The sequence below is a fragment of the Alexandromys fortis genome, unplaced genomic scaffold, assembly GCF_014885135.2.
Source record: "Alexandromys fortis isolate MF-2015 unplaced genomic scaffold, M_Fortis_MF-2015_v1.1 scaffold_66, whole genome shotgun sequence".
In the NCBI taxonomy this organism is placed as follows: Eukaryota; Metazoa; Chordata; class Mammalia; order Rodentia; family Cricetidae; genus Alexandromys; species Alexandromys fortis.
Genome location: NW_026067950.1, coordinates 2,886,640 through 2,913,124, shown reverse-complemented (window position 1 = coordinate 2,913,124; position 26,485 = coordinate 2,886,640). Strand labels below are relative to the sequence as shown.

The 26,485-nt window shown below is 48.5% G+C and overlaps 1 protein-coding gene across 5 annotated transcripts in view; it reads left to right on the top strand.

The window, feature by feature from the left end:
- Positions 1–26,485, top strand: part of Farp1 (FERM, ARH/RhoGEF and pleckstrin domain protein 1) — a 214,903-nt gene that overhangs the window by 58,309 nt on the left and 130,109 nt on the right. For all 5 annotated transcript variants that reach the window (XM_050150437.1, XM_050150440.1, XM_050150436.1 and 2 more), the window contains one exon: positions 1,469–1,662. In XM_050150437.1, coding sequence (XP_050006394.1) covers positions 1,492–1,662 — 171 coding nt within the window. In that variant the 5' untranslated portion in view covers positions 1,469–1,491. The remainder of the gene's footprint in view (positions 1–1,468; positions 1,663–26,485) is intronic.

The following is a 26,485-nucleotide window of genomic DNA, read 5'->3' as shown; positions in this document are numbered from 1 at the left end:
GGATGAGCCTGGCAAGTGTGTTTTGCCAGCAGCTCTCTCCCCAGCCCCACACTCTCTTAGGTTCCCCCACAAAGTGCTCTGCACTTTTCTGGATCGTCTTTCCTATCTGTGCTTCCTGCTTTTTTATGTGTTATCCAAGGTTTGATGTCAAACTGAGTTCAGTTCCCCCTCTTCCTGGGTAGAGACCCCCCCCGCCCCCCACCAACTGTTGTAGCTTGAATTGACATCTCATTCACGTGTGACTTGACACAGAATTGCCATCTTTTTCACATGTGACTTGATGACAGAATTTGCAGCCAGACAGCTGCCCTGCTGAAGGTCAGTCATCCAGCAGCCATTTTGAGCTTTGTGCCAAATGGAGACTCAGTAGGTAGTAAAGAATGGAGACACTCAAGATTGGGGACTTGGGGGGTGTTTCTTGTGCCGTGTGCATGCGGGGAGGTGGGGAGGTAAAAAGATTCGACCATATGGAGCCGTCAAACCATAAGCACAGCACCAAGCTCTGCCCCCAGTGTCCAGGAAGTGACATTTGATCGGAGGTTTAAAGCAGTTAAGTTTCCAGGTGAAGAAAGAGTGTTCAGTCAGGGGGAGCCTGCGACAGCGTGGGAGGAGAGGACCTAGGCGGGTACCCCCAGAGAAGGGCAGACTGCTTGGGGAGCACTGTGTCCATACTTATAATATGTACAGTGGCTTCTTGGAAAAGGGGGCAAGCTGGAGGGGTTGGATGGCAAGAAGGAGTTGAATGGCAAAGTTCTTGCCATCAAAACAGGTTAAAGGTTGGGTGGTGATGGCGCACGCCTTTAATCCCAGCACTTGAGAGGCAGAGGCAGCCAGGTCTACAGACCGAGTTTCAGATAGGCTCCAAAGCTACGAGAAACCCAGTCTCGAAAAACAAAACAAAACAAAGAATGAGTTTTAGGAATGGAGAGCAAAGCCCTGTTCACAGTCTTCATCTGCCTCTCTCTGTGTGTTTCCTCGGTTTACCAACTGGGGAGCCTTAGTTGTCCTCTTGTCTGCAGAATGACCGCATTCTCTAGTATGGGACCGAGTCTCTACAAGATAATTAGTGGGCTTTAATAATAGAGCCCAGGTCCTGTTTGCATCTTCCCACCCGACTTTAAAGGTAGAGAAAGTAGAGCTGGTGATTGGAGACACCCAATGGCAGAGCAGAACCCAACCCAGTCCGTAGCATGAGTAACTGAGAGCTGACCTTGAAGCTAGGAAGGAATACGACATTCAGTATGCAAAAATGCATATGGACCCCAGGCAGAAAGACCTGAATGTCTAACTGTGACGTTTCAGGCAGCAGGTACACCCAGGGCTGCAGTGTGTGGTTCCTGTGTGGAGAAGCATGGAGGGTCTCTCACCTGGTGCAGAGTCTCAAAGCAGGAGGAGACGCGGCAAGAGTTATGTTGGTAGCTTTGGAGGAGTCTTTCCTTCTGATCCATCTCTCTTATGTTTTCTGCAGATATCATATAAGCTGCTTTCATCATGGGAGAAATAGAACAGAAGCCCACCCCCGCATCACGTCTGGGGGCCCCGGAGAATTCGGGGATCAGCACCTTGGAACGAGGACAGAAACCGCCACCCACACCTTCAGGAAAACTCATGACCGTCAAAATCCAGATGCTGGATGACACCCAGGAGACCTTTGAAGTTCCAGTAAGTCAGGGGTTTGTTCAAGGGTGTGGGCACCTGGAAATGGGGAGGTCACCGATGGCCCAGTAACATGCGATGTCCAGAGAGGGTCTGTGTGCTCAGGTACCTCACTGCTCACTCACAACGGGGCATCATTCGCCGATCATTCTGGTTCTGAGTGATCTGTTTTTCAGATCTATGAATGAGTCACGTGTACGTATAGTGACATGGATGGTTTAGCTGCAGTTTTACTGTGACTTCCCAGACACAAGTAGGTGTCATCATGTGTGTATGTGTATTTTATGTATTGTACATAGCATGCCTATGTATATCCAGTATAACTGCGTCTAAAGATGTGTAATATATATGTTCACGGTGGCATTGGAGGAAAGAGTGGTACTCTCAGGGGATTGCGATTTAATTGGTTGCTATCCGAGGAAGTTCTCTCACTGGTGTGAGCCTGTGTTGGGCCCATGGACATCATCCTGAGAAAGCCATCAAAATTCTCCGTGAGGAAGTTGGGAGCAAGTGAGCTTCCTGGCCTTGTTTAAGGACTTTGGAAAGCCTTGGTCCAGACTTTCCAAGTAAAGCAAGAGCTCCACCCCCACATCCTAGGGGGCCAGGAAAGGAACCTTAGCACCCCTGCTGCTGCTTGTGGAGAGCCCTGCCTCAGTCTCCTCCCTGCCTAAGCATCTGTTGCTAGAGGCGAAGGTGCCCTGCCGTTATGGGGGCGTAGCCTGTCGAGGTCCCCAGAACAGAGGTTGCCCTGTGTCTCACCTTTGGTGTTCTATCTTGGCTACGGGTCCCGGCGTTGGCTGATTGTAGAGGGAGAAAACCGGTCTTGACTCTGAGCAGCTGACAGACAGCCCTCTGGAACACACCTGTTTCTGACAGGGAGGCAACCGTTCATTATTTCTGTTGGCCTGAGTGTCTGAAATTTAATAGTCGGCATTAACGGTGGTAACCCATCATTTAATCATTTATGGGATGTGATTCAGCAAATTATATTTATTTCACAGAACATTGTTCAGGGAGTGTGAATTAAGAGTCTCGGAGAAAGATGAACCTCACAGTGGCTGGCTGTGTTTTAAAACTGCCAATTGTATCGCACATTGCGAATGGCCTTTGTCCCTTTTTAATTTCCTTGCTGCGGAATTCATCTTTCAAGGACTTGGCCTAGGACTTCCTATTCCAGTGAGCAAAGCTACTGCTGATTTCTGGAACTGTAGACTAGGCTGGGAAAGCACCTGCCACCGGCTGAGAATTCTGCCCTCTGGAAGGAGTGGCCCTTCTTCTCCCTCCCCCCAGTATTCTCTGCCTTGCCAGACCAGTTTGGTGAAGTATTCATTTCTCTTTGCTTTTTGGTCCTGTGAGGAGCCCAGGCTGCAGCGACCTCTCTGTTACACAGTGTCCTGTTAGAGGGGCTCTCAGATGCGGCTCTGTTCAGCTGTGGGTCCTCACAGAAGGCAAAGGTCACCACTCCACATCTGAGCAGAAACTGCGCAGGCACTATGTAGTAATAAATCATAAATAAAAGCACGCACACAACCTGATTTGAATGTCCAGAACCCATGTTTAAAAAAAGAAAAGAAATCCTGTCTGAGCAGTGTACTTGTAACCTCAGGGTCGAGGACTTGGCCTGTTTGGTCAGTTCCTGGCCCGTGAGTGATTCTGTCTCAAAATAAAGAAGGTAGATGGTGCCCCTGAGGTCGTTCATACATGCACACACATGCTCATACGTGCACACACATGCTCATAATGCACACACGTGCTCATATGTGCATACACGTGCTCATGCATGCACACACATGCTCATACATGCACACACATGCTCATACGTGCACACACATGCTCATAATGCACACACGTGCTCATAATGCACACACATGCTCATACGTGCACACACGTGCTCATACGTGCACACACGTGCTCATAATGCACACACGTGCTCATAATGCACACACGTGCTCATAATGCACACACGTGCTCATGCGTGCACACACGTGCTCATGCGTGCACACACGTGCTCATGCGTGCACACACGTGCTCATGCGTGCACACACGTGCTCATGCGTGCACACACGTGCTCATGCGTGCACACACATGCACACACAGGGGTACTTACCTTCCATTTCCCCCCCCTCCTGTGCTCTCCTGTGCCCTTTATGGCCCTGTTAGTTTAGCCCGCTGCCTTAGGCAGTGGCTGCTCCCTCCCGGCTGTGCAGGCCTCTTTGTGCCCTCGTCTAGGTGGAGCCCGGGGTGAAACTCCACTGTCTCTGACTGGTACTAGTTTGTTTCTCTTGGGCAGCGTTCTTAACCTCTTAGTAACTGCCTTCAAATCTGTGAAGAGAGGCAATAGTAAACAACGCTTCTTGTTTCACTCACATAAGACGACTCACATAAAACAGCTACAGTGTTTTGGGTGCACCTTGGGCGGTTAGTAGGTAGGATTTGTGGCATTTGTATATATGCCTTTGCCGCTGGCTGCTGGCTTCTCAGGGCCCCACCTCCGCCCCCATGTAGCCAGGCAGATGGACGAATGGTGGTCATCGAGTGTTTGCTGATGGAATGCAGCAGCGAATCTATTTTACAGGTAGGGCTTGGTAGTTTTAACACGTCTCTTTCACTGGTGTTTTATCTGTCTTTTTCTATTTAGGTTAGAGTGTGCCTCCTCAGCCCATGGACAACAGATGTTTTCCTTAAACTGGCTGTGGAAAGGCAGATGGATAGACCAGCATGTCCCTGGCTGGAGCAGACTCTAGGTCTCCGCCTTGCGCTCTTTAAGAACAGCCAGAGTCCAGGCCATCCCACAGCTCCAAGCCAGTGAGGCCTCCTGGTGGTTCAGTCATTCCAAGAATGGGAAGGGAGGAGGGACGGACAGTGGCTTCGGGATTGTAGGGACCAGACCAGCTCCCGATAATTGCTTTACTATCTTTGCTTCAAAGCTTTTTGCTAAGAATTCACCAAGGCCGCTGTCTGACCCTCTCCCTCAAGGGCAGGATGGGACATCCTGGTGGACTTATTCTCATTGCACGGAAGCGTTTGTCCTGAGAACAGGCAGGGCATGAAGCCAGAAGCTTCTGCAACTTCCTTGGGAAGCAGAGGCAGTGTGTGTTGGTGGGGGGGCGGGATCTGTCTTTAATGAGCCCTGTCTTTCCCTGGGGATCAGGCCTTCTGGACCCATTCTTACTACTTTTGTGTTCACGTACGGATGCTGCCAAAGCAGTCATTTTAAATACAAGCTCCCTGACCAGCTCCTGCACAAGAGAACAAACCATGTTCTTAGTGATGGTTTTCGTTTTTTTTTTAACCCTTTAGAAAATTTTTAATGAAGAGTTTTGAACCAGGGCAGTAGATACATCAGTCTTTTCCACTCAGGACTAGCTGGGCGAGCCTCTTGTAGTGTTGAACTTGGATGACTTTTTGGGTACTTCCTCCACACAATGGAAAGTTCAAAACCAACACTTATAGGAAGCTCTTGCCTGGCGTTTTATCTTCTTGATGTTGAAAACAGCGTGCAAATAAACCACACCTCTCTGTCTGATAACACAGCTTTCTCTTCTCCTGAAGTTTATAAAGCCTGGTGGGTCCCAGGCCTTGGGCAGCCTTGATCACACAGGAGACCTGGGGCTCCCCCCCCCCCCCATCAGGCTGCCTTCTGCGAAGGTCCCTGAGAAGGTTTTGTGTGTCTGGTTCTCCTGACTGACCCTTCTGGTAAACAAACACTGCTCCACCAGGGAAGACGGCTGGAGAGGCAGATGGCCAGTTCTCCCAGTGTTTGGCTTCTCCTCAGATGGTCACTGTAGGAAAAGCTGGGAGAGCCATGGAGGAAAGTAGATGCTGGCTTTGCCTTCGAGCAAGCCTGGTCGCCCAAGGTCAATACAGCAGGTGACGAGAAGACGCTACGTGCCTTTGGGGGTCAGCAGGAGTGGTGGTATGGGCAGTTGACAGAATGTGGCCTCTCCAGTGGTCAGGGCAGGAAATCAGACTGGCTTCTTAACTGTGTTTGCGTCTTCTTGATTTCCTTAGAAGCTTTCATAGCTCTCAAAGTTTGTGTAGCTTGCTCTCCTTTGCCTGCAGACTAAGGGTGAATATTTTGACTTCTGGGAATCCTGGGAGAAAGCAGAATTCTGGTCCCTTAGGGTCTACTGGAGGCATGAACCCCTCTTTCTGTAACACTTCTGAGCCATTGGCTTCCACTTTAGCTTTTGCATTCCCGCACCATGGAGAAGTCAGACTTGTTTGCCTGACTAAGGATGGCAGTAGAACAGGAGCGCCTTGTAGGCAAGGCTTCGTTTCTCACAACCCACAGCAGACGCGTGTGCTTGGGTCCCGACTTGGCGTTGCTGGCCAGCCATGAAGCTTTCTGGACTCTCACAGCAGGTTCCCAGGAGTGCTTGGGAACTCAGCTCAGGTTACACCAAGGCCTGGTGGCAGTGGCACCCAGGACACAGGGTCCCTCCAGCCCCGGCTAGTCTTTGTGAGACAGTATTTCGCTGTGCCGCTCCGGTTAGCCTGGACTTGCACTATTTCTGCCAGGGTAGCCTTGACCCCACAGAGACCTGCTTCATCTTGCTTCTGTAGTTCTAGCTGTATCTGCCAGGAGGTCCCTGTTTCAGCCGGTCACCCCGCTGCAGATTCTCAGTCTGGGCTGTTTGAGTCACCGCCCTCCCTCTTTAGCCCCAACGCCCACCTAACTCATTTATCAAAATGCCACCCATAGGCCCTACCTGGCCAGGCTCCATCAGAGAGAGGGCAGTGTTCTTCCTTCCCAGCATTTGTCCTTCTAATTAGCCTGGAAATCTCTGTCTCCCATCTGGATCTGAGCCTCTGTATCCCTGAGATCAGACTCAGTTTCCTAATCTGCAGAATGAGGTGTTCGGTCCAGATATAAAACCCTGCCCTCCTTTTCTGTCCTTTTGGAAGTCGGGATACCATGTTGGCCTTCTTGTAGATGAGTCAGCTTTTTGTGCCTGTGTTTTGGAATTCTCCGGCAAGATGGTAAACACTGGGGCTCGTTGTTGTCATTGGTTCTTTTGATTTGTTTTTGTTTTTGGGACAGAGCTCTGTGGGCCCAAGCTAGTCTCAAATTAAAAATCGTCCTGTCTCACTTCTAAGACAGGTCTGTGCCACCTCCGCCTGGGGGGTATTAAAGCAAACAGCACACCCAAGGTCTGATCCAGTCTGGTCATTGTCACGGTGTGCCTAGCGAGTGCTAACAGAAAAAGGACTTGCTGAGTGCAGGCACAGAAGACCTTACAGGGTGTCAGGAGTCCTGGAACTGCAGCTAAGGGAAGTGGGTGGTCGCCCTAACGCTCCCTGAATCCCTTGGCAGTGGAAGATAGGAGACCGAAATAAACCACGTGTTTTCCCAGGAACACCTTGCTGACAAAAACTCCAAGTTTGTTGAGGCTACAGAGGATTTTTACACATGTCTTTGGAAATCACAGAAGAGAGGACATCGAATTTTCTACTTTTTTGTTGGTCGCAAAATTGGCCAAGCTATTTTTGAGCCTTAATTAGGAATGTTCTGAAGTAAGGCCTTCAGTGATTAAACAGGGTTTTCATTTTATTACCCGTGTGACGGGACAGGTTTTCATTGCTCTGACCCTCACAGAAACCTGGGCAGGTCCTCAGTGGATGCTTGTTCGTCCAAGCTGTCTGGCTGTAGACAGGGCCTTGGTGGTGACAGGCACCATCCTGATCCTTGGGCTCTGTTTGCCCTCTTGAGACAACCCCGTGTCTTGTCTTTGTGGCCCTAGAAGAGCCCAGGCCGAACATTCAATGAGTCTTTGTCCTTTTTGGATTTCATGGAGTTCCATTTTTCTTTCTTTGGAATGAGTCCTGGTGGACAAGCCCCTGTGAGCCTGAGAGTCCCACGCGCCCCTCGGAGAGATGAAGTCCACCTGTGTGGGAAAGCATGCCCTCCATCTTGCCGCATTTCTGGCTCTCCTGGAGGAGCAGGATAGACCTACATAAAATTTAATTGGCTATTTAAAGCCAAGGCCCAGAGCACACGCTGCCTCTTAAGTGTCAGCCCTCGGTGAGAACAATTGTAGGGAGTTTCATGGGTCTGCTGGGCTCTTTAAAAACAAGCCAGAGTTTCTTTCTCCTTATCCGTGTTGCTCTTGGCTCTTTAGCCAACTTTCTGAAATAGTTCTGAAGCCCACTCTGCTGGGCCTGGCCGTTTCTGTGCGTTATTTAACTTAGGATGATAAATGGGGCCTGTCTGGGTCTAGCCTCCCGAGGTTAAATTGAAAGGCTATTTTAATGGAGTAAAAAAAAAATTTTTTTTTTTTTTTATAAATCATTCCAGATAAGTACTGTTTAACCTTCCCTCCCGGCTCCTTAGACGCAAAGAGGCGGATTCAGATGTGGGCCTGAAACGCTTGCGTGCTCGCCTTTCGGTTTTAGTGGCTCTGGTGATCAAAGCTGCTCACGCAGCTCAGAAGGGATGTGGCCATGTTCTAACAGCTGTTTGCTATTTTCTTCCAAGGAAAAGAATTTTACTCAGTAGAGCCCAATAAATAAAAGAATAGATGGTAATTAAGAATGCTCCTCTCTGACATGAAAACAGCCACAAGCAGGAAGCTTGACTTGTTTTTTTTTTTTTTCTTCTTCTTCCTTTAAATGGAAATCATGAAATTTCATGGTTACCTCTAAGAAGACTGGGAAAGGGAGGTGTGGAAGGCCCCTGGGTCCAGCTGTGTGGCTTGGTCATGTACACAGGAGGAACGCTGACCTCAGGACTGTGTGGGGCACTACAATGGAGTATTTTGTAGAATGTGTGGCAGAGACACGCTGTTCCCAGGAAGGCAAGCCTGCTCTTCTTGCCGGAACTGGCATTTCATGTTCATGGAGCCTGGTTGAGGCTCTTACGTCAGGGCTGCTGCAGGGGTGAATGGCATAAAAAAAGCATGCCCAAGCTCTCTAAGGTAAACAGTGGCACGCTGTGTCAGGGGTCATGGTCTTCTGGGCAGCTCCACACCTAAGCTAGTCACGTGTCCTGTTGGTTTTCTGCCGGTCTGTGAGACCCAGGTGGGCCGCTGTGTCCTGAACCCACGGCAGCTTCCCTGGGCCTCGAGGGGGAGCTGGGGTCTGTGGCACGCTCACACACGCACAGACACACACACACACAAACACGCGGTACTCCCAACCCACCTGAGGCTGAGGGTGGAAGGTTGCGGTGATTCTGAGGCCCCTAGGCTACCTAGGCCTGCCAGAGATGCTCAACAAATGCTCTCAAAAAGCACAAAATAAGAGAAAAAAATAAAATGGGGATTTTTTTTTCCACCTTAGAACTTCATATACAGTTTTGCTTTGTTGATTTCTTGGTCTGTTTTATTTTCTGATCCCCGAGACATGTCTGCTTTCCTGGAGTTGGGTGTCCGACAGGACCCCTGCATCTGTCTCATGCAGACTGGACAAGCACATCTGAGATAGTCTTAGGATTCTGAGATCCCTCTCGAGGTGTGGGTTTGGTATGTCCATGGAAGGGGTGCTCTTCTCTTTGATTACAGGTGTTTACAAGTTGGACTGTTGATCCAGCCGTGTTTTCATCATGTGCTTATTTTTATTACTTTAAACATTTGAGTTGGGCATGGTGGCTGTAAATCCTAAAGAGGATATGGAATGGTTCCCTCAAGTTGGAAGTTTTCTGTGGATAGACGATCGTGGAAAAGAACAGTTCTCAAAACCTTAGCTAACTTTGAAATTGTGTTCGAGAGCTTCACACGCTGAGGTGTGTTTCCTCCTCTGTATGAACAGGAAGTTGGACCAGATACCCACAGTGGGATTCTGTGGCTCTGGTTTTATTTATGGACTGTGACCTTGGAAACATGATCCAGGTTCCATAAGTTTTATCTACAGGAGCGGCAAGGTGCTGCCAGTGATAAGAACGTGGAGAGAATAACAACTGGTCTTTGTTAGGACGGGCATTATTTATGAGTAGGCAGTAAGCTGGCACAGGCAAGCGTCTGGCAAATGTCTTCCTCTAGGTGCTGTGAAAGGGACAGTTGTTTTCTCTTGAGCTAATCTGTGGAGTCTGCGCTGGGGAGCGCAAGCGTTGGGGTGGGGCACGAGAGAGGTGTGAGGGAGCCAGAGTCCTACTCCAGGGCCTCCAGCCTTCTGTCTGGTCTTCACCTGCTGCTGGAGGCCACAGGAGCCAGGGGGATGACACAGGTGCTCAGTTGTGCCAGAGGAGGGCCTGTGTCTGTGGGAGGATGCTGGGACAGCTACCAGCCGGTGGCACGGGGTGGTGGTCACAATCAAGGCTGAGCTCGAGCTTGAGTTAGGTTTTAGACGGAATGGCAGGGAGCTGAAATAGAGATCCTGGGGATGCAATCGAAAGACTGCAGTAGATGGGTTGGGAGCAAGGAGCTACCACTGCCTGGAAACCGTAGGTATGTAGACCATAAGTTTACAGCTTGGGCGGCTCCGTGCGGTCACCAAGGACCAAGCGACAGACAAATTCATGAGAGGTTGTCTTCCTTTAGTGGGTATGTGTTAGAAACACTGCTGAGGTCGGTAAGGAGTGCCGTGTGTGTGTGTGTGTGTGTGTGTGTGTGTGTGTGTATTCGTGTGTCTTTGTACAGACAAATATCATGAGAGATTGTCTTCTTTTAATGGGCACATGTTAGAAACACTGCTGAGGTTGGTAAGGAGGGCCGTGTGTGTGTGTGTGTGTGTGTGTGTGTGTGTGTGTGTGTTTGTGTGTGTGTGTACGCACGCGTGTGTACACGTGTGTCTTTGCAGCTGTGGAGGCCAGAGGTTGCAGTCACGTGTCTTTCTCACTTGCTGTCCACCTTATTTTTGGAGCATGGTCTCACCTTGAGCCTGGAGAGTCAGCTGAACTGACCATCACGCCCTTGGGATCCTCCTGTCTCCACCTATGTGGTGACTGCAGGCCTGTATAATTGTGTCTGCTTTCACGTAACTCAAACTCGGCCCTCATGTTGGTAATAGCACCGTAGCAGCTGGTCCACACCTCCAGCGTCATTACTGAGTTGTTATTGAGACAGAGTCACACTCCGTACTCTGTCTACACCGACCGAATGCACGGCCCCCGCCTCAGCCTCCTGATTTTAGAGACGACACTAGATGTAGCGAACAGAGGTTGGTTACTAAGGCCCAACGTGCTTTTCTGTTTAATCCCTTTAAATATCCTCATCATCCCAGAAACCACCGATGTTGGCTTGTCCTACCTGAGTGAAGCCCAAGATGGAAATGCTTCCATCAGTTTTCCAGGGATTGTGTTCACGGTTTGTACTGCGTAGCTTGTCGTGTAATTTCGGTGGAATTCACTTGAAATATGAGCCATCACCTAGGTTATGGTGGCTCATCTGTATGGATTTCTGTCAACAAATTTCAATTACCTTTGATCTGGACACACTAGGAGAGTGTTTTCAGAGTTTCCAGGCAGGCACAAGCCCCAAAAAGGAGAAACCGACTTAAAAGCTGGAGCAGTTGCCTATGATGTCGTCACAGCCGCTGTCCGCTGGGTAACTGCGGCAGCATAGACCTGGTACACGCTGGAAATGGGAAGGTGGTGAACTAGCCCCTCTGTCTTCCCACCCATGCCTACTATCTGCAGACTCCAGGCAGCAGCCCCAGAGCAGAGGAGCTGAGCCGAGGGGTCCTGCAGCAAGACAGTCGCTCACAGGACACGCGCACTCAGGAGAAAGCCAAGAATGCCTGAGGAATGTGCTGGCAGCTCTTGTCAACTTGGCACACACTGGGGTCCTCTGGAAGAGAGTAGAGAATTCCGTGAAGGAACTGACTCCATTCGGTTGGGCTGTGAGCTTATGTAGAAGGCGTTTTCTTGATTGGTGATGGATGGGAGATGGTCCACTGTGAGCAGTGCCAGCCCTGGGTTCCACAAGAAGCAAAGCTGAGCGAGCCAGTCAGCAGTGTTCCTCCGCAGGCTTTCCTTCATTCTTCAGGTCCTCCCTCGGGTCCCTGTGCTGAGTGCCTGCTCCAAATTCCCTTGGTGCTTGAGCATAACCTGTCAGCCAAATAAGTCCTTTCCTCCCTAAGCTGTTTTTGATCAAACGAACCCACAGAACATTGAAGACTTCTCTGCTTTGACTCTTCAGCCTTGTCACCTGTAGGCCTCACTGGTAGGACCAACAGAACGCACCTTTTGTTCATGTAAATCCTGTGACTCTCGGGCAGATGCTTGTTTGTGGCCCCTGTCAATAGCAAAATTCAAGTGATGATAATAACAGAAGGACGTTTTCCTGATTAACTATAGCAGATGCTAAATAAAGGCGTTGAAACAAGTCAGATGCTTTCTGGACGGTCTTCTCATTGCCACTGGGTGTAAGTATTCTTGTGAGCAGCTAGAAGACACAAATCATCAGAATGGGTAGGAGGGATCTCTGCTTTCATGAAAAGCTCTTTGCCTTTATTAATTCAGGTTCTGTTGTGTGTAATTGCTCATTGAGTTCCAGGTAAATTTGCTAACAGAGATACTGGTTTTCCGTGCGTTGGTCACATGACAAGCTGCTGGGGTTCACACCACTGCTCTGCAGATGCTCTTGTGGTCTGTTCAGCTCTCACTGACGGAAGAGAAGACCGATGTGTGGCAAAACCTTCTGAGGAGCCGCACACACATGTACCCACCCCAGAGAGGAACCCAGGATTGACCAATACAGATATCTCCGGAGTCCACTTGGTGAACCATGAGTTTTATTGGGGTTACTCAGGCTATGGGGTTACTTAAAGGAACAGAAATGACCCAAATACAGCTGCATCACCAGAGTCCATCCCAGCCCTAGTGACAGCTCACAAAGCTGGGAGCCTGGAGCACACTGCACAGTCTACAGGCACTCAACAAGGTGGAAACTATCTCTTCCAGGTGCTTCAGCTGGTCCAGAACTCTTCTAGGCAGCTTGGCCAGTCTCGGAATCTTCTTTTTAAGCTTCTTCTGTTGATTGATTGATTGATTGATTGATTGATTGATTGATTGATTGATTGCCTGAGATGACATCTTCAGCTTCTTTCTCTGGTAGAGAGGGGGCTAGTGAATCTGGTCCATTTCAAGGACTCCCTGAAGCTATTCTGAGTTGTTTAGCTTCCTGCTTATGGGGCTTCCCTGCAGGTGGAATGTTTCGTTCTCACAGGAAATTTAGATCACATTGACCTGATGTAATTGTCTTCATGAACTTTCCTTTCTTCCTGTTTTCCAGACAGTTTCTGTCAGGTGGACCTTTCCGTTACTGCCCTCCTTCAGGCTCCTCTTTGAAAGCTCTGGAAGGGGCGTACAGGCTCCAAAATAATGTTCTGATTTTCTTCAATAGAAACCAAGATGCTGCCAGCAACACTTTAGGGTCCTGCCAACCCAGGGCTGCTTAGAGCGGGAGCCTTTCAGTGGGTATACGCCACAACGCCCAGCTTCCACACTTGCTTTTTTGCCCTTTAGTCTGGCTCAGAAATGCTGTCCTTTGGGGCCTCCGAGAGTTGGCTTTCTGGGCATTGTCTGGCAGGACACAGGGTACCAGATGAGAACAAGTACCTTTTCTCTGTGTCCTCTATCCTCGGGACCCTTCTGGCACCACTTTCCGCTGTGGCATTGAGGTGCGGCTTGAGCTGTGGTCCTTTTCTTTTGGCATCAATGGAGTAGTGGTTTAATTTGGCCTCCATGAATGGATCGTGTATTTATTAGTCTCCATGGCTGCTGTTACAAAGTATCACTACCCCAATGGCTTCAGAAAGTGTTGCAGACTGGCATTCTGTGTGAGTCCACAGGGGTTCCTCAGAGAGTCGTAGGGAGGGATGTGCCTGTGTTTCTCAGATTCTGAGGTTTTGCTGGCTGTGATGGTCAGTCTTGACAGCGTTTACAATCACCTCAGAGACCCAGCCCTGCTTGTGTCTGTGAAGGGTTTTTAAACGTGGTGGGAAGGCCAGTCCTGAATGGGAGCAGCTCCCTTCTGTGGTTGGGGATCCTGGACTGAGTGAGAGCTCCGTGTACCTCTCTCTCCTGTCTCTGGGTGTACTGACCCTCCTGCCATCGTGTTCTCTCCGCCTTGATGGATTGCACTCAGACTCTGAGCCCAAACATAAGCACTTCCTTCTTCCTTTCTCAAGTTTGTTTTGGGGGTGAATTTTTATATTTTTGGTTTAATTTTTTTTTTTAACTTTTATGTGGTTCTAACTCAGGCTGTCAGACTTCTCTGGCAAGTAATTAACCCAATGACCAGGCCACAGAACTCCTTTTTCAAGTTCCTAAAGAAAAGCAAGACCTTGCTGCTACCCCCATTTTCTCAAACTGCCTGGTGAGCATCCTAGAGCATCACTCATTGTTTGAGCAGTACAGATGGAGGTCTCAAGGAGACATCACCTGGCACGGCAGTAGGACGGCCTCTAATCCATCCACTAACACAACAGGACATGACAGGTCCTACTTAGGGAGTGCAGAAACTGGGGCCTTTGCTCACTGTGGCTGGGAATGACATAACTTCATTCAGAGAATTAAGATCCTATAATCCCACCTCGGGGGAGTGGACTGTAACCCTAAGAGCAGAGAGCTGATCATGAAGAGTTGTTGCCCACATGCAACAGCCATGACATAGAAGCAACACAAGCATCCATCCACCGATAAACGGATAAGGAACATGTATGTATGACAGAGGGAGCATTACACAGCTGTAGAAGAGAAAGGTGAGCCCCGAGAACATCTGGTGCTTGGAATAAGCAAGTCATAAAGAATGACCAATGTGTGGGAGGAGAGTGTACGAGATGCACTCCCTGCATAACCAGCAGGTCCTGTGATGTGGGAGGGCCTTCTGTCTGTGTTGCTTTATTGGTTAATGAATAAAGAAACTGTCTTGGCATGATAGGGCAGCGTAGAACTAGGTGGGGAAAACTAAACTGAATGCTGGGAGAAAGAAGGCAGAGTCAGGGAGAAGCCATGTAGCCCTGCCAGAGACATACACTGGACGGAACTTTACCCAGAAAGCCACAGCCATATGGCGATACATAGATTAATGGAGATGGGTTAATTTAAGATATGAGTTAGCCAGAAATACGCTTAAGCTATTGGCCAAACAGTACTACAAATAATAAGGTTTCTGTGTGATTATTTCGGGGCTGAGCAGCCGGTAACAAACAAGCGACTTCCTACAACAGACCCGTAGGGACCAGTGTGGTTATACTTGGCACTACTTTCCTGAATGTTTAAACATGGGCAAGATGGTAGATTTCACGTTATTTCATTAAAATCACGAAAAATTATGTCATGTAGCAATATCATCTGGAAGGTAGCTGACATAGTTCATTTGGCATTTTGTTTACGCTCTGGACCTCACTCATTCTGTTTTTTAAAATCTCCTGTTTATATTTTGATAGTCACTATTTATGAATTTTGATGCCTAGAGACATGCCAAATTCTTTTCTGTCTGGAACTGGGTTCTGTGTGACTTCCCAGGTATGAACGAGCAGTGTCCAATGCATCCCAGGAGTCAGGACTCAACACACAGAGCCCTTGTGTTTGCTGACCCACTGGACACTAAGTGTCTGTTCTCCTCTAGTAGGATTTACTGATTTTAAGCTAACAACCAAAAAAACCTCGTATAGATATCACTGTAAAGCGAGACTGATGTTCGCACACATAGTATATCTCAGCCCAGAATCCTAACACGCACCCCGTGAACAGACCAGTAAGTGACAGGTGTCCAGCAGCCAATTGGCGCAAATGCCTACAGTGCCAGATACTATGGGAGACACAGGCAAGATGATCTGCTGCGAGTGTAGGGACAGCCTGGTCTATATTCCAATTGCTTGTCTAGCCAGAGCTATGTAGTGAGACCCTGTCACCAAAAATAAAATGTAGACTTAAGGCTCGGGCTCTAAAAACTTGAACTTTTACTCACAGTGAACTTCTCTTGCACACCAAGCTGAGTGGCGTTTCCTTGCCACACTTGGCGTGCAGATCCCACCCCTACACGTTTTTTGAGTAAGACATGGCGTTCCAAGCAGCTAACGACACCACGCAGCTCTTTGAATCCCTATCCTGTTCTCTACCCTGTACACGCTCCCTTCCTTTGCACTCTCCTGACGGCGTCAGGGACAGACCAGGACAGTATTTATGCCACCATCTTAGATCCCTGGAAACACACAACCAGGATGTTTTATTTTTTTACTTTTGGACGAACTGTAAAGGCTGTGTCTACAAATGTACCACCTGAGTACCTGTCTCCATTAAGAATTCCCTTTTATCTGTGCTCTTCACGCTGGAGGCCTCTCAGCGACTCTGTGTGATAACAGGAACTGATGGCAGGGGCCAGACATGTGCTGAGATCCTAGGGCCTGACTTTTGTAAAAAGGATGGAGTTCTTTTGCGGCCCGTGTCAGCAACTGGACAGAGGATGAGGGCCGCGCTCCGGAAAGGGCTAGTGGTCGCCCACTGAAGAGCCTGGGCCTCATTATATGTCATGGTGCCTATTATAGGTGACAGAGACACAAGAAAACAGAAAGACTGACTGGATTTTAGTCTCTGGGTGTTCTTGGCATTTCCCAGCAGGTGGTCTGGTAGCTTCTGGTCATGTCTAGGAATAAGTCTGGAAAGTTGAATCATTCACCCTTATTCACCTTCAGAAACCAGGTATGAACCTTTCCAAAAGTGATTGTAGGATGGATGGATGGAGGGATGGATGGACAGATGGACGGACGGACGGACGGATGGATGGACGGACGGACAGACGGACGGATGGATGGACGGACGGACAAATGGATGGATGGACGGATGGACAGATGGATGGAGTGCATTGGCTGGCTAGTTTTATGTCAACTTGACACAGGCTGGAGCCATCGAGAGGGAGGAATCTCAGTTGAGAAATGAATGTCTCCCTGAGATCAGACCACAGGCAAGCCTGTAGAGCAGTGTCTTAATTAGTGACGTATCTGGGAGGTCCCAGGTCACTGGACGATGTCACCCCTGGGCTGTAAGAAAGCGGGCTATGCAAGCTTGGGGAGCAAGCCAGTAAGCAGCATCCTCTCTGGTCTCTGCATCAGCTCCTGCCCCCAGGTTCCTGCCCTGTGTGAGCTCCTGCTTTGGTTTCTCTCAGTGGACTGTTGTTTAGTGTATGCAAGCCAAATAAACCTTTTCCTCTGCAAGTTGTTTTTGCTCATGGCGTTCATCACAGCAACAGTAGCCCCGACTAGGACAGACAGGATCTTATTATGTAGCCCTGAATGGCCTGGGCTTCACTGTGTACACCAGATTGCCCTGTAACAGAGAGGTCAGCTGCCTCTGCCTTGGGAGTGTTTTGTTTGTTTTTGAGACGGGTTTTCTCTGTGTAGCCTTGGCTGTCCTGGAACTTGCTTTGTAGACCAGGCTGGCCTCAAACTCAGAGATCTGCCTGCTTCTGCTCCCAACTGCTGAGATTAAAGGTGTGCACCACCACTGCCTAGCAGACATTTTGAGTTTTTAACAGTTTTTTTTTTTAACATTTTTTTCAATCCTAAAAATTACTTCCACTGAGGAATCACCCAGGATACTGACATCTCAAGTCCAAAGAAACTGGACTCCAGAGCTGGCCTCTGCCAGTGCTGCGGACCAGAAATGGCTTGGCCATCACTCCCCAGTAGAGCAGCCCATGTGGCTCAGGAGGTTTTAGAAAGATGGAGTCTCATGGTTCAACAAGTAGAAATTGATTGTTGGGGGAAATAGTCATCGATGCTTTCAAGATGTGTGTGGACAGTTCTCCTGTGGGGATTCCTCCCCACTCAGGAAGGGTTGCGTCTGCTGCCTGGTACCAGCATCTTGGCTGAGTCCCGCGGGTGGGCACCTCAGCAGGTCAGGTGTTTGTTTCCCAGCGAGCATTGCCTGTCATAATTCCTCTCAGCTCCCTAAATTCTCTTCCCTGATTCTCAGAGGGTTCTGTTCCTAGAAGCCGTGGGTGGGACCAGGAAGCTGGGCTTTGGGACTTAGAGTAAATAGGCAGTGTGAAACCGGAAAGGAAAGTTCTTGACCATCACCAGAGAAACACAGGGATGGGGGTCTCTGGGCACTCGCCCGTGCCCCTGTCAGAAAGAGAAAATCCTTAGTGAGCACACTGGTGTGGGTAGAGGGGGTTTCACCCTGGAGGAGGGAACATGAAGTGGGAGAGCTTGCTGCTTACAGACGCTTAAAGACAAGAGTGAGGGGCATGGACCCTCCCCTGCACCGAACTTCAAGTATGATTCGTACAACACTCGTAATCATGGAAAGGAGAAGCCGCTTGTAGTCCCATCATTCTGAGGCAGTTACTGTAAGAATTTGATGTACGTTTGTGTCATTCTTTTAGAATTTCTCTCCCTTCTAACACAACGCTCTCCCTCCCCACAGCTGCCCGCACTCCCTCAGAGCGGCCCCTTCTTGTCAGCGTGTGCGTATGCGTGTGGATTCATTCTTTGCATTATAGACACCTTTCCAGATCCACAGATAGCAATCTAATTCTTCTTAATAGCTACATCGTAACTCATAGTTTAGATAAGCCATAATTTATTCAATTTATTTTCTGTTGATAGACATTTGAGATATTTCCAGGTTTCATGCCAGCACCGGCGCCCGTGTCTATAAATGCTTATCGACGGCTCCCTACATTTCTGCAGGGTGAGTTCACCCATATTCATTTGTTCGAGAGCACCAGGCCCACACAGTTTTATAGGCAATCCTTAAACGAGCCAGGTATTTTCTATATTATTAGGAGCATAATATAACCACAAAACTTAATCGATGCCGTGGGCACGGAAAATATACTGGCAAATATAGGAGCCCTAATCGCAAGTAAAATACTAGTGAATTAGAGCCAGGAAGCTCTTAGGTCCATTCTTGTAAACCACCATTCAGGAGCTGGGAATGGGATGATTGTGAGTTCAAGACCAGCCTGGACTAAACAGCAAGACTCTGCCTGCAAAACAAAACCAACCAACCAAACAAACAATACTCTCTCCCTTCAAAAACCACAAAGAAGGAGCATATTTTTTTTATTAATCGTTTTGTTAATTTATTTTACATATCAACCCGTTTCCCCTCACTTCCTTTTTATCCCCCCAGTCCTCTCCTCCTCCGTCTCCGTTCAGAAAGGGGCAGGCCTCCCGTGGGAATCAACAAAGCCTGGCACATCAAGTTGAGGCAGGACCAAGCACCTCCCCATTGCTGCAAGGCTGGGCAAGGCATCCCACCATAGGGAATGGGCTCCAGAAAGCCAGTTCATACATCAGATCCTGGTCCCACTGCTGGGGGCCCCACAGAAGACCAAGCTACAGAACCGTCACCCAGATGCAGAGGGCCTAGGCTGGTCCCATGCCAGCTACCTAGCTGTCAGTCCAGAGTCCGTGAGCCCCCACAGGCTCAGGTCAGCTGTCTCCATGGGTTTCCCCATCATGATCTCCACCCTTCCTTGCTCATATAATCCCTGCTCCCTCTCTTCAGCTGGACTCCTGAGCTCTGCCCAGGGCTCGGCTGAGGGAGCACATTGAGACTAAGGCTTATTCCATGGGTGCAGGGACTACTCAACGGTCAGGGAAGTTTTCAAAGTAATAGAGGAAATTAAAGGGGGAAAATCTTTTTAAAAGCTTATGAATGTTTTTGAACATGCCTTTTAGTATCTGAGCAAAGCAGGAGGACATGACTTCAATATGGTAAAGACTAATTGCCAAAACCCAGCGGCAGATACTTAACTCAATGGTAAACGACTGAAGGTGTTCCCAATCCAGCCAGCCAGATTCACCGCCGTTCTCGGATGACCTGTTAATGTCAAGGTTTCAGCTTATGATGTAGTAAGAAATGGAAAAAGACTGGGCTGGAGAGATGGCTCAGCGGTTAAGAGTACTGACTGCTCTTCCAGAGGTCCTGAGTTGATTTCCCAGCAACCACATGGTGGCTCACAACCATCTGTAATGAGATCTGGTGCCATCCCCTAACCTGCAGGGACACGTGCGGGCACAGCATTGCCCGCATAAATAAATAAATAAACAAACAAACAAACAAATCTTTTGGGAAAAAGAAAATGAGAAGATCAAATCATTTGTATTTTCAAAGGTTATTATTGTATGCCTTAAAAAATCTCCATCCTTTTGGAAACAAGATCCCTTTAAAAAGTGCATAAAGAAAATATATAGAAGTTAGTTTTCATATGCATACTTGGGGTGATCTTACAGATATAAGAAAGACATTTCAAAATTGATATTAAGAGTGAAAAGATTTATAAATGAGCTTAACTGGGAAGGCACCCGTCGGATGAGGGTGGCACGGGACTGCATGGGCTGGTGGCGTGACCCAGCGGGTGAAGAGTTGGCTGTCTAGCCTGACAACCTTGAGCTCCGTTCCCAGGACCTGCATGGTCAGGGAGAACCCGTTTGCACAGGGTGTGGGTGTGTGTCTCTACCTCAGCACACCTGTAGAGGTCAGAGGTCAGCTGAAGTCCATTCTCCGACCGTTTAGGTCACAGGAATTGAACTCGGTCATCAGGCGTGGTGGCAAGCGCCTTTACCCGAGGAGAGCCATCTTGTCAGCCCACACATTGTCTTTTAACCTCCCTGTATGCCATGACGCGCACACGCTCACACACACTGTTAAAAACAATTTGCAGCAAGACTTAGCTGACGGGAAAGGAGCATACCATCCCCCTGGAGGGGAGGGCAACATGAAATACTAACTCTCCCGAAGGAATTCTATGTACATTTAATGCTTCAATCGTGGATTGGAGTAGGGGCGGAGTCTGGGAGAAGACAGGGAACCAGAAAAATAACTTGAAGTTCATGGGAAAGAAAGAGTGTGCAAACACTGAAAGCGTTTCTGTACCTGTGGGCTGGGTGGGCCCTGCCCTTCAGGTGGTGTGGCCTCGGAGTCCGCGTGGTTAGACGTGGGAACTGGAACTCTGGAAGGCGAAGTACAAAGTGTGATTGAAACCAAATGTGAGGGCTCACGCCTTTAATCCTGGCCCTCAGGAGGCAGCGGCAAGAGGTTCTCTGAGTTTGGGGCTAGCTTGGGCTACATATTGAGCTTGCCTTCTACACACACACACACACATACACCCACACACACTTTATTTAAAGAGGGAGACATAAACTCTTTCTTTGCTCACACATTGTGCCGTCTATTCAGAAGAAGAAACTCAACTTTTCCATTCTCTATAAGAGACGAGAACAGTTTTCAGACAGATGCACAGATGAATATCCTAGCTGTAAGTGCGAAAATAAGACATAAGGACACATGCAGTGAGCTATTCACACGGCCCGGGCCCAGGAAGCTCTGGGGCTATGAGAGAGGGATGATGGCAGTAGTCATTCATTGTCCAGCTTCTCCATTCTTTCTTTGCTTTTCCTGTGAGGGGCTCCTGTGTGTTGAGTCTAATTTAGACTGTTCTCCTGCAAACACCCCAGGCTGGGTTTAGTCAGGGCATGTAGTCGGGGGCGGGGAGTGCTAATCAGCTTATATTTATAATAATTACTTCTCAATTTGCCATTAAATGCTCCCTTTCATGTCCGTGAAGCACTTTGCTGGGGAGTTGCAGAATTTGGCGGGACCGAGCTCTTACAGGAACCCACTCTGCCATTACAGGTTCCATAAGTATCTGACAAGCTGCAGCAGCACCTGGGAGCAAACTGAGTGGGTGGAGCTGAGGATAGGAACTGTTCTGGGTTTAATAACGAGTTTGGGGGCTGAGAGAGCTCAGTCAGTAAACATTTGCCACGCTAGCAAGAGGTAGTCTTGGTTTGCTCCTAGAAGAGAAGGTCATTTTGAAGGTGGGGATGTTTTCCCTGTTCCCCTCATCTGTTCTGGGGTTCCCCTCCCCCACCACCACACATAACACCATGGTACATGAATAGTATTCAGCGTGAGTCCAGGGTCTGAAGGCCCTGTGTCCAGGGTGGTCATCTGGATTTTGGGGTGATGGTGGAGACAAATAAGTTAATGACCATGAGAAGCAGTGGCATCTGCTAGAATGTGGGACTTCGGGAGTAGCTCGTCCTCTTCTGTGTAGGAGCTCTTGGGTGCACTCGGGTTCAGACAGGGAAGGAGTGCTAACTTGAACCCAGCACCCCGTCAGCACATTGGAGGAGGGAAAGACTTTGGGGTGCTCTCAAGCTGAGTTCGTCTAGCTCTGTACCTTCAGGGTTTGCCAGTGTGGAGCAATGAGTTGAGAAAACCTGTCTTGCTTCAGGGATGTTGAGTGAAGCACTGTGAACACATGGCTGGTGTCTTTGAGTTTGTGACAGTTTGGACATTCTTGTTCCTCTGTTCTCTCCTCCCTGCTCCTCTGCCCTTCCTTAAGCCCTTCCCTTAGCACCTTGGGGCTGCTGGACTGGAGGGTCCATATAATGAGGCCCTCTGCAGCTCTCAGAGATGCCTCTTGGAGACCTTTTTTCTTTTTTCTTTTTTGTTTTCTTCTGGGTTTGGACTTTTGTTTTCAACAGTAGTTGAAAAGATTATTTACAAATTCTATCTGGGCTTGAAGTGTAACACTATGGTGGGCGCTTGCCTGGTATGCGTGAGGCCCTGGATTGAATCTCAAGCACCCCTAAAAATGATCTGTTATATTTATAGTATATAACTCTTTATTCTTTCCTGCCCCTTCACGGTCTAGTATCGTTAGTGGGTTTGGGTGGTAAATTTGTTCAGAGTCTGAAGTCCGCTGGGATGTGAAAGTCCACATCTTTAGAGTCAGCTGGAGGTGGCCGCCACACCAATAGAATGGAGGCACTGTCCCCTGCGGACGTTCAGGAGAGTCCTCCGCATGGACTACTTCTTCTGTAGAGGCGTTCATGTGCAGCCGTGACGCTGGCACACCTGTAAGCCCGCTCCTAACTGCCCTGGCTTTTGTTTCATCATACTTTACCCGTGTGGCTTTTGGAAACCCTCATTTCTGTAAGAGCCATGTCACAGGCCATCGTGGGCAGTGAGCTCTCACATGAATGTCCTGTGCGCTTTGACCCTTGTTTGACACTAGTGCTCATATCTGTGAGCAGCTGGGCTTTCAAAAGGCCTGCGTCCCTGTGAGCAATCCGCCTCCTTCGGTACACAGTGTAAGCCTGGTTTGGAGGTGTAATACCAGCTCCCTGGGTCCTGCTGACTGGCTAGCATGTTTGCCCATAGGCCTGCTTTATAAAAAACCTAATCTTTACTTGATACTTACGATAAGTTGGGTTATAGCAATATTTTCTGCCTGATCTTTCGATACAGTGTCTAAAACAGGCCTAGTGCTTGCTGTTTAACCCCGGCTGGTCTCCGATGGACCACAGTCTCTCTGCCTCGATTTCTAGAGTGCTTGGATTGCAATCACATACTTGGTTTATCTGTTTTATTTATTTATTTTTATTTTGTTTATCCTGTTAGGTGTTTTGAGTCAATGTCTTATATAGTAGCCCAGGTTAGCCAGGGAAATGTGCAGTCCCGGCCGGCCTCATACTCAGAGCAGCCCTGATTCAGCCTTCCAGATGCTGGATAAGAGAGGTGACCCATCATGTTCAGCAGTGCCGATATCAGTAAACCAAGCAGCTTACCTCAGTGTTTGCACCCCAAGTCTGAATCCTATAAACAGTACTGTGTTTACTTTCTCTGAACACCCTGGCTTTGGACCACCCCAGAGACTGAGCCTTGTAGACCATGTGTGGCATTGAACTAATGAGTCTCCTCTCAGATTGTAACCTTCAGGCAGCATGCCACCTGAGCACTGGTTAGAAATGCAGACCCCCGGGCTCCATCCCAAACCACAGGAACCCAGCTAGCTCCTGGGGAGCAGGGCCAAGCACAGTCTGCTCGCAGAGACTGGTGGCAGAGTGTCGTTTGCATCTCATCAGTAAATATGTGTGTGTAAACAGAAGATGCAAATTAGCAACCATTGTTGTGACTGAAAGTGCTTATAATCTGTTATTGCTCAAAATATTTCCAAAAGAATGGAGCAAGTGCTGATAGTTTACAATTTATATATGTCTCTTGTGGTGAAAGTTTATTAATTCGGATTTTTACTAATTCACAAATTTAGATTCTGATGGAGCTGTATTTGTGTGTGTGGGTGTGCATGCTCATGAGCACACACCACACACACACACACACACACAATTGTGAGGTGGAAGGATTCGCTATAGGTGATCCCACCATATAAAGACAGTGCTGGAGAACGATGTCCCCACTCCACGGTGGACAGATGTCATGGTGATGGATGCTTGAGGTGGGGGGGGGGAGCAGACTATCCCATGGTGGGTTCAAACCAGGTGCTACCCACTGAAAGTTGTTTCCCTTAATTGGAGAAAACAGAATTTACTCTCTTAGCCATTTAACAAGTTTTAAGATTAGCTTATAACTTGGTAGATAGCATTGTCATTTTGGGGCAAAGTGTGTTGGTAGATTCACCTTTTCCTGTGATTTCTGCAACCTCTCTGTTCCTTTCCTCTTTCACGTCCCATGCGTCCTTTGCCCCCCCCCCCCCATTTATGTATACCCACTCTTGGTCTCCACTCTGCGTTTTTTACACTCTACCCACGTTTACACCCTGCCTCATCTGTTTTGCAGCTCACGGTTCCCCAGTGTTCCCGAGTGTTTCCACACTGTGTGCACCAGAGGAACCGAGTGCTGTGTCTGTCGTCTTACCAAGCCCTTTCACCTCCCCGTGTCCCCCAGCTGGCCGTCCGGGCCACTTCCCCTTCCTTTTACGTGGCTTTCTGTCATAGCATTCGTACAGCCCGCTCTGTTGTCTGTGTGTTAGACAAGTCTTTGCTGTTAGCTCAGGTCATTCTCAAACTTATAACCCTCCTGCTTCAGCCTCCTGAGTGCAGAGGTTACAGGTGTGTGCCATGCCCAGCCAGGAGACACTCTCGACAGTTCAGTGAATTGTAGCATTTCCACCGGGGTGGGCGGCCATCGCCCTAATAGGTTTCCCGTGTCTTCCTGCTGTAGAAACTGTTCTCCATTCCCGTCTCTCCTAGATTTGCCTCTTCTGGTCCATTTTGTAGCAACAAAACCATACATAGTATATAGTCTGTGGGGACAGGCTGCCTTTCTAGCCTCACTGAAAACCATTGGTTAAATCAACCTTAGTACAGAAACGTGGTAGAAGTATGTTTCACTGCAACTCCGTTATATGGCATTTAATACTGACTCGGTTATGGTAAGATTTGCATTAAATCCCACGTGTGTAAATACTTAGGAAAAAGAAATATGCTGCCTTGTGAGATGTCATTAGAGGTGTATACAGTCATAAATCTGATGCTGTCATATCTGGTCAGGGCTTTACTGAAATGGGCAGAAAGGCAGAGACATTGGTAAATTTCCCATGTGCGTTTCTTCACGGTATTTACCGGGGTTTGAATAACTTCCTTTGCTAGTTGTATTTATGAGGGGAGCCAACTGCCCAGTGGGAAAGATGGAGTAAAAAAAAAGATATGGGATGTTTTTAATACTTAGGAGAGTTGTGGTTCCTTCTGACTATCAGGAAGGGCATTTAGACTGTTTCCACCCCCGAACTCAGTTCTTGGGAACACTTGAAATACTTACACATCCAGGAAGGATCCCACGGGGAATGTGCGTCAGGCGCTGTAGGCTCCCAGCTGTTTTCCCTTTCTTCATTAGACCACCTTGGAGCCCGGCGTCCCCGGTGTGACAGAGATGCTCAGAGCAGAAGGTGACACCACATCTCTGTTGCTGATGGTTTGAGCTTTTTGGCCCAGAGTTGTTACTGTCCTGTTTGATCAGAAGCTTCTTGACAAGGATGGAGTTTGTAATTTATCCTCAAGCAGTTTTTGGTGTGGATGTTGTCTCTACCAGGACATCATGTAAAGAAGTTCAGGGAGGGGAGACAGTTAGAGGGCTGGTCCTCCCGCTTGGATAGGACCGAGGCAGGTAAGCATGGCTGTAAGATTCTCTGGTAGGATCCAGACTGGAAGAGGGGCCGAGTAGAGCTTCAGGAGAGGCCTCAGAGCTGTGGCTCTCACCCTCCTAACACTGCACCATTAACACAGTCCCTCATGCTGTGCTGACCCCAGCCATAACATTATTTTTTGTTGCTCTTTCCTAACTGTAGTTTTGCTACTGTTATGAGTCATAATGCAAATATTTTTGGGAGATAGAGATTTGCCAAAGGATCGCGACCCTTGAGTTGAGAGCTGTTGCCTTCGGGTTATTGGGTGGCGTATGATACGGCTTATGTTAGTTTTGTCAACTTGACAGAGACTAAAGTAGAGATGATCTCAACTGAGGAACTGCCTCCATCACGTTGGCTCCTGGGCGTGTCTGTGAGCATCTTCTTAATTGCAAATTGATGGAGAAGGGCCTGGGCAAATGAGCAAGGAGGAGGCCGGTAAGTAAGGTTCCTCCGTGGTCCATGGTCCGTGGTCCATGCTCCAAGTTCAGCCCTCGGCGTCCCTCAGGGATGGACCGTGGGCCAGATAACCCTTTTCTCTCCAGGTTGCTTGTGTTCATGGTGTCTAATACAGCCACAGAAAGCAAGTTAAGGACATGCCTTTTGCTAGATGGGATCTGTTGTTTTTAGTGTGTACCAGGCTAGACTTGGGCTTGCAATAATCCCCCTGCCCCTGCTTCCTGAGTGCTGGTGTTACAGATTTGCGCTTCTGGGCCCAGCTGGAGAGGGGCTTTTGGGGAGGAGGCTGGAGGAGGAGAAGTGGAGTTTGACTTTTTTATTTTTGTTTCTAAACCTACTATTCATTCTCCAGTGCTGAGAGAGAGAGCACTTAAACATCACGCGTAAAAACTTGAGCTTTGTGTGGGGGCGAGAACGGTTGTCTATTTCCTCCAGGCCTTGGGAAGCATTGTCTAAGTGAAATAAAGTGATGTAAAAAATCGTGGTAAAATAAAGGAATGATAAAGCTGCACCAAAATTACTAATGATGGACACGTGTTGATGCT